Source organism: Lampris incognitus, chromosome 15 (genome assembly GCF_029633865.1).
Source record: "Lampris incognitus isolate fLamInc1 chromosome 15, fLamInc1.hap2, whole genome shotgun sequence".
Lineage (NCBI taxonomy): Eukaryota > Metazoa > Chordata > Actinopteri > Lampriformes > Lampridae > Lampris > Lampris incognitus.
In genome coordinates, this window is record NC_079225.1 from 38,026,090 (window position 1) to 38,039,901 (window position 13,812).

The following is a 13,812-nucleotide window of genomic DNA, read 5'->3' on the forward strand; positions in this document are numbered from 1 at the left end:
CTTGACCTGGGCGATGACTCGACTTGTCTTGCTTGACTTATAGCAGGGTTTCGACTTGCTTGATTCTCGTCACAGTAACTTGGGACTTGCTTGAGACTTCAAGGTTGAGACCTGAGACTCGCTTGTGACCTGCCCATGTGTAACTTCCTCCCACCTCTGCTTCATGGACAGCTGCAAACGGTCCATGACTCCAAAATTTTCTGACTCCAAAATCACCCTAATCGTTGCTGGAGTGGCAAAATCTTTGCAAAGGCAGCTTTGAAAGTTAAAAGCTGCATTTATTTGGTGAAATTGTGTAACTTTTTAAAAAACTCTTAAATATGTGTCACAAAAAAACTAAACTATATCAGCTGATTTTGTATTGGTGTTCCTGGGCAAGTAATCAAGTCCTCTGTAGTTACCCGAGTGCCTGATTGAAATTACAGAAAATACGCAGCCGACAGTGTTGTAGTACTCGAGTCCAGGACTCTGACTCGAGTCCTGATTTTCAGGACTCGTGACTCGACTTGGACTTGAGCACTGATGACTCGGACATGGACTTGGACTCGAGCATTGATGCAGTCAATGTTCGAGTCCAAGTTGGAGATGAGGACTCGGACTTGTTACTTGATAAAAACTGCTTTTTTATTTTTGTTAGTTTTTTGTAATAGGCCCTAATAATTTGGCATAAGATGTTGATAGCTGCATTAATACCGTAACATTATTCAATTTCGTGCAAGGGCAGGCACGTGTGTTCCACCTACATCCAGATTCACATGCATACCCTCATATTGGAGGGTATGAGCCCATCTTCTTCGACTCAGACTCAACCTTGATGACTCGGATTTGGACTCAGGTAATGGGGACTTGACTCGGACTCTTCTTTGGGGACTCGGACTCGAACACTGGGGACTCGAGAATTGACTCGGACTCAACTCGGGTGCTTCTTTGGGGACTCGGACTTGAACACTGAGGACTTGAGACTCGACTCGGACTCGAGGTGTAGTGACTCGACTACAACACTGGCAGCTGATGATAAAGTTCATCAGTGTTTGACGAAGCTCGTTCTGCTGATCAGGAATAACAGGCCTGTCACTCAGGAATATGTTCGGCTATTCTATCGACAGTGCAATGTCCTGCACCTTGACTGATTAAAACACACTGATACCAGAGGTGGCAAGGTACCTCCATCATGCCGACTTGTCACTCATTTTTCATAATGATGGTGGTCCTGATGCATCACAAAATGAGAAAAAAACACCACAGTTTTGTTTGTTGGTTTACCTTTTTAATTACAAAAACAAAAAAATCAACCGGATGAAGAGGTTTTGTCCAAAATGCTCAAACACAGATTTTTTTTCCATTTACTATTTAGAAAAAAAACATGGACCCATCCTTGTGCAAATATGAGATACAGTGACTATTTTTATAATAATTAATTTTATTGTCAAAGCAGCAGAGCCTACGTTCTTCGGAGCCTGCTCTTCTTGTCACAGCCGCACGTCTCCGTCACGTCTTCTCAACTCAAATAAGAGACACAAACACGGTGAGTTCAGGGGAACATTTAGGAAACGGGACCGTCGAAGTGGTTATAAAAAAAAAATAATACGGTGACTCACCTCCACTTTGTCATGGTAAAAAACACTCCAGCTGGCTTTACTTCCTTGGTTTGATAGGAACTTCTGTTTTGACCAGGGAGGTTATATCTGCAGACACAACAGCTCCATCACAAGTCATGTTCACCATGCAGACTGGCTTTGACAACAAGTATGCACAATTATTAGTCTCATGTTTTTTGGGAAAAAAAGGAATCCCACCAATTACCCCACTCTTCCAAGCCGTCCCGGTCGCTACTCCGACCCCTCTGCCAATCCGGGGAGGGCTGCAGACTACCACATGCCTCCTCCGATACATGTGGAGTTGCCAGCCACTTCTTTCCACCTGACAGTGAGGTGTTTTGCCAGGGGGATGTAGCGCATGGGAGGATCACGCTATTCCCCCCCAGTTCCCCCTCCCCCCTGAACAGGCGCCTCAACTGAACAGAGGAGGCACTAGTGCAGCGACCAGGACACACACCCACATCTGGCTTCCCGCCCGCAGACACGGCCAATTGTGTCTGTAGGGATGCCCGACCAAGCCGGAGGTAACACGGGGATTCGAACCGATGAGCCCCGTGTTGGTAGGCAACGGAATAGACTGCTACGCTCCCCAGACGCCCATAACCTTATGGACATTTTATCTAATCATCTGGACAAAGAACATGCAAATGAAGGGGGGGTGTGGCCGTTTAGATCCCCCAATGGTCACGGGTCAGTAATTATCGGGTGTAATCTGTAAAAAAAAAAACAACTATAAAAGCTGATATTACTGACTATACTAGAACAGCAATGGACACATGAATATGATGGTTGTGAGTCAGGAGGAAAAGGGAATTGCTGTTACATCCACACATTAAACACACACATAACACTTCCTTATGCCCACGCACAAAATACACACACCCACTCCATAAATGTTAGGTTTCAAACGATAGCAGTACTGACTTCTATAATCGCTACACAATGCTTTATAAGGTCTTCAATATCAACATCCGGCCTACATGGAAAAGACACTATCAACATACACACACAGGCACACACACACACTGACTGACCCTCAAAGTCGATGAAGATGATGAGGTCGTCGTTCTTCAGGTAATTGCGTCGTCTGAGGTCAAAGTGCTTGATGAAGCTGCTCCAGCCCAGAGACTGTCCTCTTTTGCAGTTACACGAAGGGTCATATGTGCCCACCTTGGAAGGGTTGTCCCAAAGCACCTTCCCATCTGGTAAAAAGAGCCCGCAAATGACCAAAAGTCCCACCAAGGGGACTCATACTGTTTGATATATTCACAGGGCGACTCCCCACTACTCGCCATTATTTAGACTTGCAGTCAAAATAAAACGTAAAACTTTTGTTTTTCTATCTTGGGCATCACAGAGTATGTTCAATCTGTCACATATGCAATCAGATAGGCTAGTGCAGCGACCAGGACACATACCCACATCCAGCTTCCCACCCGCAGACATGGCCAATTGTGTCTGTAGAGACGCTTGACCAAGCCGGGGGTAACACGGGGATTTGAACCGGTGATCCCCGTGTTGATGCAGTGGTTATTTAAATAGAGTAAATGAAGACTTTGCATTTTGTATCACACTGCATCTCATCATAAGTCAAATTGTGCGTAGGTCTGTGCCGAGCATAGGCAGAACACTTACTGTGGTTATTCAAGTTGGTGGTGTAGCTGCGGGCGGACGACATCCTCAGCTTAATGTCTGGGTCTTGGTCCATCACCACCAGAGTGGCCTGTCTGTTTATGGCTGGCCACTGCATCACCGCGTCGTTCTCCCCGCTGGCCAGGTGGAAGTAGAGCCCCACATAGTTTCCTGTGTAGTCACTGTAATCTGATATGGACTGGAGGTAGACGCCATAACCGTAGCCTTCAGGACTATAGAAACGGGGGCTGTAGAGGAAATTATTTGTCTCCATGATCTTGGAGAAGTTTTGGATCCTCCAGACAGCGCTGGGGCAGCGAGTCTCCGTCAGGCTTATGTCATCGATCAAGATGCCGCCGGTGGATGCCGAGGGGTCACCGTGCACAGCTTCGAAACCGTAGCGGAATTTCACTCCCACCTCCATTGGGACATGGGCGATCTTCCAGGTGTGGTCAAAATCCGCTTCAGCATTAAAGGAGAAATAGAGGCCCCGTTATCTGAGTTGAGAACGCACATTTACACTACAGGGAATTTGACTTGGTGGATTTCTCATGAAATACATGATAAAAGCGGAATACTTAAGTGTCCTTCTACCAGATTGGACAAATAGAAGTTAGTAGCTACCATGAAAGGTGTGTATTTTTTCCATTTTGTGAACGTTGCCCGTTCCATCATCCTTCTTGACCCAGATGACGAGCCTGTCCTTGGGGCCGCCGGTCATTTTGTAGAAGAACTGCAGACACTGGAGCTTCCTCTTGGGGTAGAGGGTTCGTGACTCCAACAGAGCGGACTTCGAAGCCTTCTCGTTGCTGAAGTGCATGAAGTAGCCGGCATCTGAAATTGTAGAGATGAATAATCGTTGTTCCAATAACGCACACAACAGGACCTGACAGACTGCATCCCAGTGAGTTCACATGCAGCGATCACAAAATATCTGCATATCCGTTTTGTGTATGCTTGATGAAAATTAATTTTGGCCATTATATTTTCTTGCTATTAACATCACTTAAATCAGTGGTTCTCAACACGGGGCCAGGGCCCAAAAGAGGGCCTCGGGGAACTGCCAGGGGAGCCTTGAGATAACAGGAAATTACTGAAAGCTTCAGTCACAAACCATCAAGACAAAAGTAAATATTTGTATAAAGAAATAACACAAAGAAAGTAGTTCATATTATCTATACCATGGTCACAGTGAACACTGGTTTCTGATCGACTAGAGACTGTACATTAAAATCCACATAATCCACAGGTAGTTCAGTTAAAGTTTAATTACTGTTCTTAATTCATGCGCTGGCCACAAATTTGTGTTGGTATGGTTACACAGCAACAAGCTGATTCAGTACTAAGCACAGTGAACATTCAAGACTAGCTTATTAAACCACTTTTATGCCTTTCTGGGGTTGAATTGAATAAGCTCGACTAACTATGTTGGAATTTGTACAGATGGAGTGACAAGCAGACAAGTTATCATGTCTCCTGTGTGTGTGCGGGGCAGGAATATTTCATTGGACATGGGAGGCATTTGGGGGAAAAAGGTTGAGAACCAATGGATTAAGGATGAACTGTGGAATTTTTGGTCACCAGTTGCATGACTAAGTGCGTCCCCATACCATATCAACAACACTAACAACACCGGAGCGTCCTCACCATGACGCTGTGTTGAAACCCATTTGCAAACATTGGAGCCTTGTAGTGTAAACATTGTAGCCTTCTAATTAGTAAAGCGTATGATTTTCCAAATATCTTGGAAGGTAATTAAGTTTTGTCAACATAGTCAGTGGGTTTAGTACCTTAAACTTAAGATAAAAGAATAATAAATTCATGGATGAATATATATATATATATATATATATATATATATATATAATCCGAACTAAAAACAATACTAATGTGTTAATATGTTTGTTAATTGACTCAAGTCTAACCTCTACATTGTCCCAGGAGTGTGTGATCCTCTGCCCCCACGCTGCTCTTGGTATGGACCCAGTCCGCATCATCGTTGGAGCTCTGGATCATGCCACATATGCTGGCGGACTCAAAGGCACACTGGTCCAGCAAAGTGAGAGGACCAGCTGTTGGGAGGAAGAAATGGGTAAATCACATATCGTTAAATCAGCTAATAAATCATTTCAAGCAAAAAGTTAGTTGAGGGAAGAGTTTGACAAGCTAGCTCCGTGTATATTTTTAAGTCCAGACTGAAAACCCATTCACTCTCTATATTACAAGCCTGTCGGCCTCATCGGCTTGCTTAACAACAGCTTTTATGCACTTGCAATCTTGTAGTTTGGTAGTTTTGCAGCACATTTAACATACTATATTTTTCTACTATTTTTGTGGCAGTGCGTTTTTTAAGTAAATAATTAATTTAATTTTTTACATTTTTTTAATGCATTGATATTTTTCATGCGCCGTTGCAATTGTCCACATTAAGCACACACAACACAAAAACTGCAGTTAAAACCATATACTGACAGCAGTTGTACATGCGGTTCAGGCGCAGTGTGTCCAGTTTGCTGAAGTCCAGGTACTGGCCGATGATGTTGTAAAACTCGGGGATCTTTGTGGTGATCGTGGGCTCTCTTTCGTTCTTGTTGAAGGAGAAGGGCCGGTAATGCATGATGGACTCGTAGTCGTATGCCGTATTTTGGTCTGTGATAAAGTCATCGTTGTATTTGTCGAAGTTGTGCTCAAACCCTGTAGGAAAACAAAATGTTGCGATTTGTCAGTTTCTCTCAACAGACGAAAGAGCATAAGGATTCAAGACTGGTGTTATAGAATTTTCTGACTCCCCTGCAGAATCTGACACCCCTTGGCGTGAACAGGTTACGGTTAGGGCTAGGGGGTTAGGGTTGGGGGAGGGGGGGGGGGAATAGTGTTAGCCTAATCTAATATAGCCTCACACCAAGGGGAGTCAGATTCTCCCGGGGAGTCGGAAAATTCTGTAACACCGGCACGACCCACTGTTTCTGTAACAATATTGGCCATGCCCCGTGATTGTGTATTGGTCAAACGGATGAACATGGTATGAATTCTGACAGGGTTTGGGGTCAGTTTCCACTTTGGCTGCTCACGCTTGAATATATCATTTATCCTCAACATAAGGTGTTTCTAAAAGCAAGTGGCAGAGCTGAGATTCTAGACTACTTATATAAACAGTACATTGTTCTAAATCAGATCACAATAGTTTGACATTTTAACAAATGGCACTGCAACAGAAAAATGCTCAAACATAAACGACAATGCCTTTTTCTTTCTGACGAGAATGACTTTAGAGCTTTGAAAGAGGTCGTCATACCCGGTATAACCTTATCCAGCCAGATGTCCACGTAGTCGTCTCTGTCTGTGCGGGACTGTTCGTGATAGAAGCCCAAGGCGTGGAGCAGCTCGTGCTCAATCACAGCCTTGTGATCACAGCCGGTCCCCAAGGACAGGATCTGTCCTGTCTGCTGGTCCCCAACGCTGGAGAAACACCTGAAACCGACCCAGGGGACACAATGGATGAATGATCTGGTCATATGTAAAAGTAAAATGCGGAACAGACATACATAGGCGACTGTGTGCCATGGAGTGCCAAGTGTACACAGAAGTTAGTTAGTCCTGTTGGCTCGTCCTTATTTATACTTTATCGATTTGTGATTGAATATTCACTCTTATCGTTTGGGTTTCTGCCATTGTATGTGTAAGGTTGTTTATAGTATATATTCAAACTTGTTTTGTTGTTCTAACTGTTATGCTTTGTATGTGGTCTCTTCAAGCAGAATCAAAATATTATGTGAAGTGGTCATGTGACTCACATGGCCACTTCAAGAGTTTTAAAATACGCACCAGAGTTTTAAATTGCACGCCTGTCCTCATTTTACCTTATACACAAAGATTCTCCGAGTTGAAATGCATTGCTTTTTCCAAGATTTTTTTTTTCTTGGACTCTTCCCTCCCTTTTCTCCCCAATTGTATCTGTTCAATTACCCCACTCTTCCGAGCCGTCCCGGTTACTGCTCCACCATCTCTGCTGATCCGGGGAGGGCTGCAGACTACCACATGTCTCCTCCGATAAATGTAGAGTCACCAGCCGCTTCTTTTCACCTGACAGTGAGGAGTTTCACAAGGGGAACGTAGTGAATGGGAGGATCACACTATTCCCCCCAGTTCCCCCTTCCCACTGAACAGGTGCCCCGACCAACCAGAGGAGGCGCTAGTGCAGCGACCAGGACACATACCCACAACCGGCTTCCCACCTGCAGACTCAGCCAATTGTGTCTGTAGGGACGCCCGACCAAGCTGGAGGTAACACGGGGATTCGAACTGCCTGTTGGTAGGCAACAGAATAGACCGCTATGCTACCCAGATGCCCAGTCATTGTTTTTCCATTCTCACTCGACTACTTGCTCTATTCTTGAAGTGAAGAGCACCTGATTTTTCTTCTTCAATCATTACCATTACTATTGTTCTTGAACCAGTGCAACACTCCACATTTATTCTTCATTTTTTGTAAACAGGAGAATTTCCCTTCACACATTAGTCTGTCCTCTTTTGGTCAAAGGCATAGAAGTCAGTGAAATTAAGAGATACTGTGACGGATAGAGAAGAGAAATGCACAGTTGATGCAGGACAGAATGTAAAATCTAAACAAAAAGTAAGGATTATGTTCTGGTTGTATACTACTAGTGTACTAATGCCTTTAAGCAAAACAAGCCCGCCGATCACTACTATTTTGGCTATGCAAAAAATCCACACAGGCCAGAATTTGTGTGGATGTCACTGGAGAAAGAGTGGTAAAATTAGCTCAGTTAAACTCCACCATTAACTGGAGGGAAGAGACTAATATGGCCAGTGAATTCACCATATCGTGTGATGCTGTTCAACCTCAAATGTGATTTAATCTATCATACTCGAATTTAAGAGAAAAGATAGAAAAAAGCAGATTTGCCTATTTGTTGTTGACAGGGCGTGGTTTGGATTGGTATTGATCTGGACCTTGTACACGCTGGCGTAAATGACACCCCTTATATTTAGAACTTTCTGAACAGTTTCTTTCGGCCCCTGTCAAGGCAGTAGTAATGACTGAAGACGCCCCCTGGAGACTGATGTAGAACATACTGCGTGCTGGTCATTGATTAAATATTTACCTTACATAAACGCCAGTTCTCTCCCATATCCTTCTGCCACATGTGTGTTACCACATGACAGACACACAACACAAGTATCAGAAGCTGGTGTCATACCCGCCTCTCTTCTCAAACTTGATGTAGGTCTTCTCTCCTTCATAAGGCTTGAAGTCGACGCAGGACTTCAGCCGGTACATCTCAAAAGCCTGGTGGATGCATCCTTTGGCGTTCAGGTCTGAGCAGAGGGCAAGAACAAACACCACAACTCAGATATGCATCCGGGGTTTTCGAAGCACTTACAGTAGCTACCTCCTTCAACTTGGTCTTTTCAGAAGGAGAAATCTTTTGGATTTTAACGAGGTAATAGCCTTTGTGCAGGAGGAACTATCGAGAAATGACCAAATGCAAGGATATCGTGGTGCATCTTCAAGCTATTCAAAGGGGATTTGTGGTGCAACAAGATATTGTAATGACTATGAATGAGGAGACTCACTGGCTGGTTGGCTAATGGGTTGGACCCTTTAGTCGACTGGTTAACGCAGTCGCCCCTCACGCGGGGGACCTGGGTTCGCGTCCTGGCTGCGGTGGTTCCCGGCTGCCCCCTGAATTCGCTACAATATGATATGATATCCCAGTGTGTGTCGGCCCTGTGATGGCCTGGCACCCTGTCCAGGGTGTCTCATCGCCTGCCACCCAATGACTGCTGGGATAGGCTCCAGCATCCCCGCGACCCTGAGAGCAGGATAAGCGGTTTGGATAATGGATGGATGGATGGATGATATTACAGATTATCAAATTAATTGATCCTCCAGGTGTGGAGCCTGTCATGTTAATTTGACCCATTCTATCTTTCTGCGGAGTATGTTTCCTACCTTTTCATTTATTTATTTTACCAGAAACTGACTTTAATCTCAGGAATTCTGAGTTTTTTTCCCCTCAGGAGTTATGTCTTATTTTCTTTCAGATATTCTAACTTTTTTTTTCTCAAAAATTCTGACATTAAACTCAGAATATAACCCCCGCACGTGCGCCCCCCCTTGAGAAAAATTAAATAGCTGATACGTTAATGTATGTTGGGTCTCTATTCAGGTTTTTTTTTTAAATCTAGCCCAGTAGAAGGCACAGATGATTTTTTTTGGGGGGGCCCCCCCCCCATTTTCTGTCCAGTTGTACCCAGTCAATTACCCCACTCTTCCGAGCCTTCCCGGTCGCTGTCCCCTCCGATACATGTGGAATCACCAGCCGCTTCTTTTCACCTGACAGTGAGGAGTTTCGCCAGGGGGATGTAGTTTGTGGGAGGATCACATTATTCCCCCCAGTTCCCCCTCCCCTGGAACAAGCGCTCCCGATCGACCACAGGGGGCACTAGTGCAGTGACCAGGACACATACTCACATCGGTCCCACCCGCAGAGACAGCCAATAGTGTCTGTAGGGACGCCGAACCAAGCCACTGCAGAAGTTGTTCAGGAATGGTTTGAGGAACATGACAAAGTGTTTAAGGTGTTGTCTTGGCCTCTGAATGCCCCAGATCTCAATCTGATTGAGCATCTGTGGAATGTACCGGAAAAACAAGTTGATCCACGTAGGCTCCACCTCGCAACTTACAGGACTTAAAGGATCTGCTGTTCACTTGTTGGTAGATATCAGAGGACACCTTCAGAGGTCTTGTGGAGTCCATGCCTCGATGGGTCAGGGCTGTTTTGGTGACATGAGGGGGGCCTACACAATATTAAGCAGGTGGTTTTAATGTTTTGGCTGATCGGTGTGTGTCTTTGGGCTGAAGAGCAATGCTGAGGTCATTTGGTTGGAGGGACTTTGCGAAGTGATAGGAGGCAGCAGAGAGCGAGGTGGAAGGATTTGCGTTAGCATGTCCATGTTACCTACTGCAGCTTTAACAGTCCAAAATCCGATCCCCACAACAGCCAGTAGGCAGCATCAGTTGCGTGTTTCAATGTTGATTAAATGCGAAATGTGGGTGTTAGTTCTTCCACTGCTTATACCTACATCGAACTGTACAATGACCAGTCTAGTTATATGGATTGCTGTGTGTATCTCAAAGTGGGTTAGTATATTTTGACACTGAAATTCCTTTTTATACAATAACTCACCCAAGTCATCACCCAGAATATAAGGGATGGGAAACTTCCACCGGTACCTCTTGTCAATAAGGGCATTGCGTCCTTGCTGTGGCATACAAAAAGATGATTAACACAGTCAAGAGCATCAGGTCAGCTTACTCTGGAGCAATTCTATAAGCCAATCAGTTCCATCTGGTCTTAACAGAACTACATATTACACTGTATATGACATACCTGCAAGTGTTAATTTAAGCTACTCGTTGAAGTTTCTTTTAATTGGATTTATATTGGTAATTTGATTAAATACTTGATTAAGTACAACAAATGAGATAAAAACCCATTGAAAACATTGTAGGAACAATCTATGTAGACTAAGAGTTATAGCTTTTCAAAAAGGAAAGCCATCAAGTCCACTATGGAGGCTGCAGAGAGGGCCTTCAGATGGCTTTGGATCAGCAGGAGTGATCTGTGGGCCAATGCTGCTGGGACACAAGCCAGGGCCTGATCAACCCTGGCTGGGTCACCTGAGCGAGGGTGTACGACGCTGAAAGACCCGAAACACCCGAGGACCTCAGGAAACACCACTGATGGTGTAACAAAGAAAAATTAACACCGTTGTGATTCAACTCACTGGAACGAGAATGTCCCCTTCAATCAGGTTGGCATCTGAACCTGCAACACCAGTAAAAGAGAAAATGTATACGTAAAACAAAATAAGATGTGACATTTTAATACCAATCAATCAGTGAATTGATGAAGACAATTTGCATAATATACCGGAGGGATAAACATGACAATTCTTATAGTTATTTCTCTATTTTCTACTTCTGTGATTCTGAAAGTTGGACAAAAATCAGTAGTTAGATTTAAACTTTCATACCTAAAACCCTTGAACACGGACGGCATGAAAAAAACATTCAGCAGCAATCTTATTTGCAAATGATTTTTTCCAATATCTTTATACATAACTGTTCTTAATGTCTCGAGAACTTTGAGGGAGTGGTCTAGTCCTCATCAATATTCATGAGCTGAGCTTTGAGCAACAAATAGTTGATGTAAGGGTGGGCGGGGTTTCATATTTTTGACTTGATCTGATTGGCTATATGTAAATGAACATGCAGACAACGTCATAAGCATCAGAAAAAGAGGCTGAGCGAAGCCGAAAAATAGGACAACTGAATTCTACCTTTAATACTTATATCTTTTTAGGATATTTTTTCAGTAGTAAGAGGAAGTACAAAAATACATGACGATTAAAGTAGCAAGTGATGTAAAAAAGCCCCTAAACGGACTGTGACTGTGAACATACCATGCAAACTTTAAGCACTAATGTGCAATCTCAGTGAATAAAAATATAATATATGCCATCTACTACTACTACTACTACTTTCGGCTGCTCCCGTTAGGGGTCGCCACAGCGGATCATCCATTTCCATTTCTTCCTGTCTTCTGTGTCTTCCTCTGTCACACCAGCCACCTGCATGTCCTCCCTCACCACATCCATAAACCTCCTCTTTGGCCTTCCTCTTTTCCTCTTCCCTGGCAGCTCCATATTCAGCATCCTTCTCCCAATATACCCAGCATCTCTCCTCCACACATATCCAAACCATGTCAATCTTGCCTCTCTTGCTTTGTCTCCAAACCGTCCAACCTGATCGGTCCCTCTAATATAATGATGTTTTATGACCTAACATTGCTATTTTCCATGTTCTCAGTATTTCCACAACATTTGATCGTGTTTTATCATTTTCCAGGTGTTTTCCATGACTGGAAAGCTAGTCAAGTCAATTTTATTTGTATAGGCCATTATCACAACTTACAAATTTGCCTCAGTGGGCTTTATAGCAACACAGCATCCTGTCCTTAGACCCTCACCTTGGATACGGAACAACTCCCCCAAAAAAAAAAACCTAATCTAGAAATTTCCAGGTTTTCCAGGATGTCTGTGAATGTTCTCCAGGATGCTTGGGTACCCTGACGTGTGTGTGTATGTGTGTATATATATATATATTCATTCATTCTCCAAACTGCTTATCCTTAATCAGGGTTGCGGGGATATGCTGAAGCCTATCCCAGCAGTCACTGGGCGGCAGGCGGGGAGACACCCTTAACAGGCTGCCAGTCCATCACAGGGCCGACACACACACATTCACACCTAGGGACAATTTAGTATGGCCAATTCACCTGACCTACATATCTCGACTGTGGGAGGAAACCGGAGCACCCGGAGGAAACCCATGCAGACACGGGGAGAACATGCAAACTCCACACAGAGGATGATCTAGGATGACCCCCAAGGTTGGACAACCCCGGGGTTCGAACCCAGGACCTTCTCACTGTGAGGCAACCGCGCTAACCATTGCGCCACTGTGCTGCTTATATAAATGTGTGTTTGTTCTGTTGAGATGAACTTGTGTTTTGATGCACAGGCTTTGGCAGCAAATTTCCTCAAGCAGGAAAATAAGGAATATGCTTGAACAACTGATCAAAATCATACTTTAAATGCGTGTGCAGATCTGAACCAACATTACAATCAATCAAGCCTTTAAAATGTGGACGCTTACCCAAATTAAGGAGAGGGTTCTCATCTTCACCATTCTCATACACCTCTGCAACAGAAGACAGATATGAACTGAAATTAAACTGTTTACCCCAGTAAACAAACAACTGTTAAGATTTTTTTCTGAAACAGGCGATTCTTTGACCTACCGTGCACCCTTGGAGACACGGGTACCTGTGTGAAACCAAGATAGTGCTGCTTATTGTCAAATTACAAACTATCCCCTGTCGTTACTTGTTAACAAACACGTTTCACAGGCACCATCAGTAAACCACCTGCACACAAAGTGTCCTGGTTGACGACTTTGTATAGGTGTCATAGGTGACTAAAGTAGAAACACACACATCATTAAAAGCAAATGAAGACTTACACTGCGTGAGGTGGCCAGAGCCACAGCGAAGAACAGCAGTCTCCGCATCGTCAACATGGTCATTGTGGCAAGGAAAACAGTTTTACCTTGGGCTTTAAGCATGCAAGTTGGACAAAATAGGACCTTTGGCCTTTGATAAAGTTTATACCAGCTGTAAATGAAAAGGCTGTAAATGAAAGGCCTTGGGTTTTACAGTGTAACTGACAGGTGAGCTCATTTGTCAGGACTGTATGTGTGCACACGTGTCTCAGTTTAAGTGTTTGGATGAGACTTTGCCATAAAGGAGGAAAGAGAAGGCATAAAGCAGACTTGTAAATGAAAGGTTCACCATGGCTGGTAAAAAAATGGGGCAAATAAAGTCAATGAGAGATGAATTAAAAAGCTATCACTAAGGTGCCATTGAGCAAGGCATACAACCCCAATTTACTCCTTCCTATAAGTTGGTTAAGTTTCCTTTATTAATCCCCT

At 44.0% G+C, this 13,812-nt stretch overlaps 1 protein-coding gene across 2 annotated transcripts; it reads right to left on the minus strand.

The window, feature by feature from the left end:
• Positions 1-1,400: 1,400 nt before the first annotated feature.
• On the minus strand, positions 1,401-13,404 carry mep1a.1 (meprin A, alpha (PABA peptide hydrolase), tandem duplicate 1). 2 transcript variants are annotated; one of them, XM_056294653.1, is made up of 14 exons: positions 13,345-13,404; positions 13,124-13,148; positions 12,979-13,023; positions 11,046-11,086; positions 10,445-10,520; positions 8,453-8,570; positions 6,526-6,701; positions 5,703-5,924; positions 5,156-5,302; positions 3,855-4,064; positions 3,234-3,692; positions 2,633-2,800; positions 1,599-1,685; positions 1,401-1,494 (listed from the first exon to the last, which is right to left on the minus strand). In XM_056294653.1, exons 1-13 carry the CDS (start codon positions 13,399-13,401, stop codon positions 1,636-1,638), a joined length of 1,794 nt encoding a protein of 597 aa, XP_056150628.1. In that variant the 5' UTR covers positions 13,402-13,404; the 3' UTR covers positions 1,401-1,494; positions 1,599-1,635. The 2 variants fall into 2 exon arrangements, with proteins under 2 accessions (XP_056150628.1, XP_056150629.1); XM_056294654.1 differs by having other exon boundaries at positions 1,401-1,502.
• Positions 13,405-13,812: the final 408 nt, after the last annotated feature.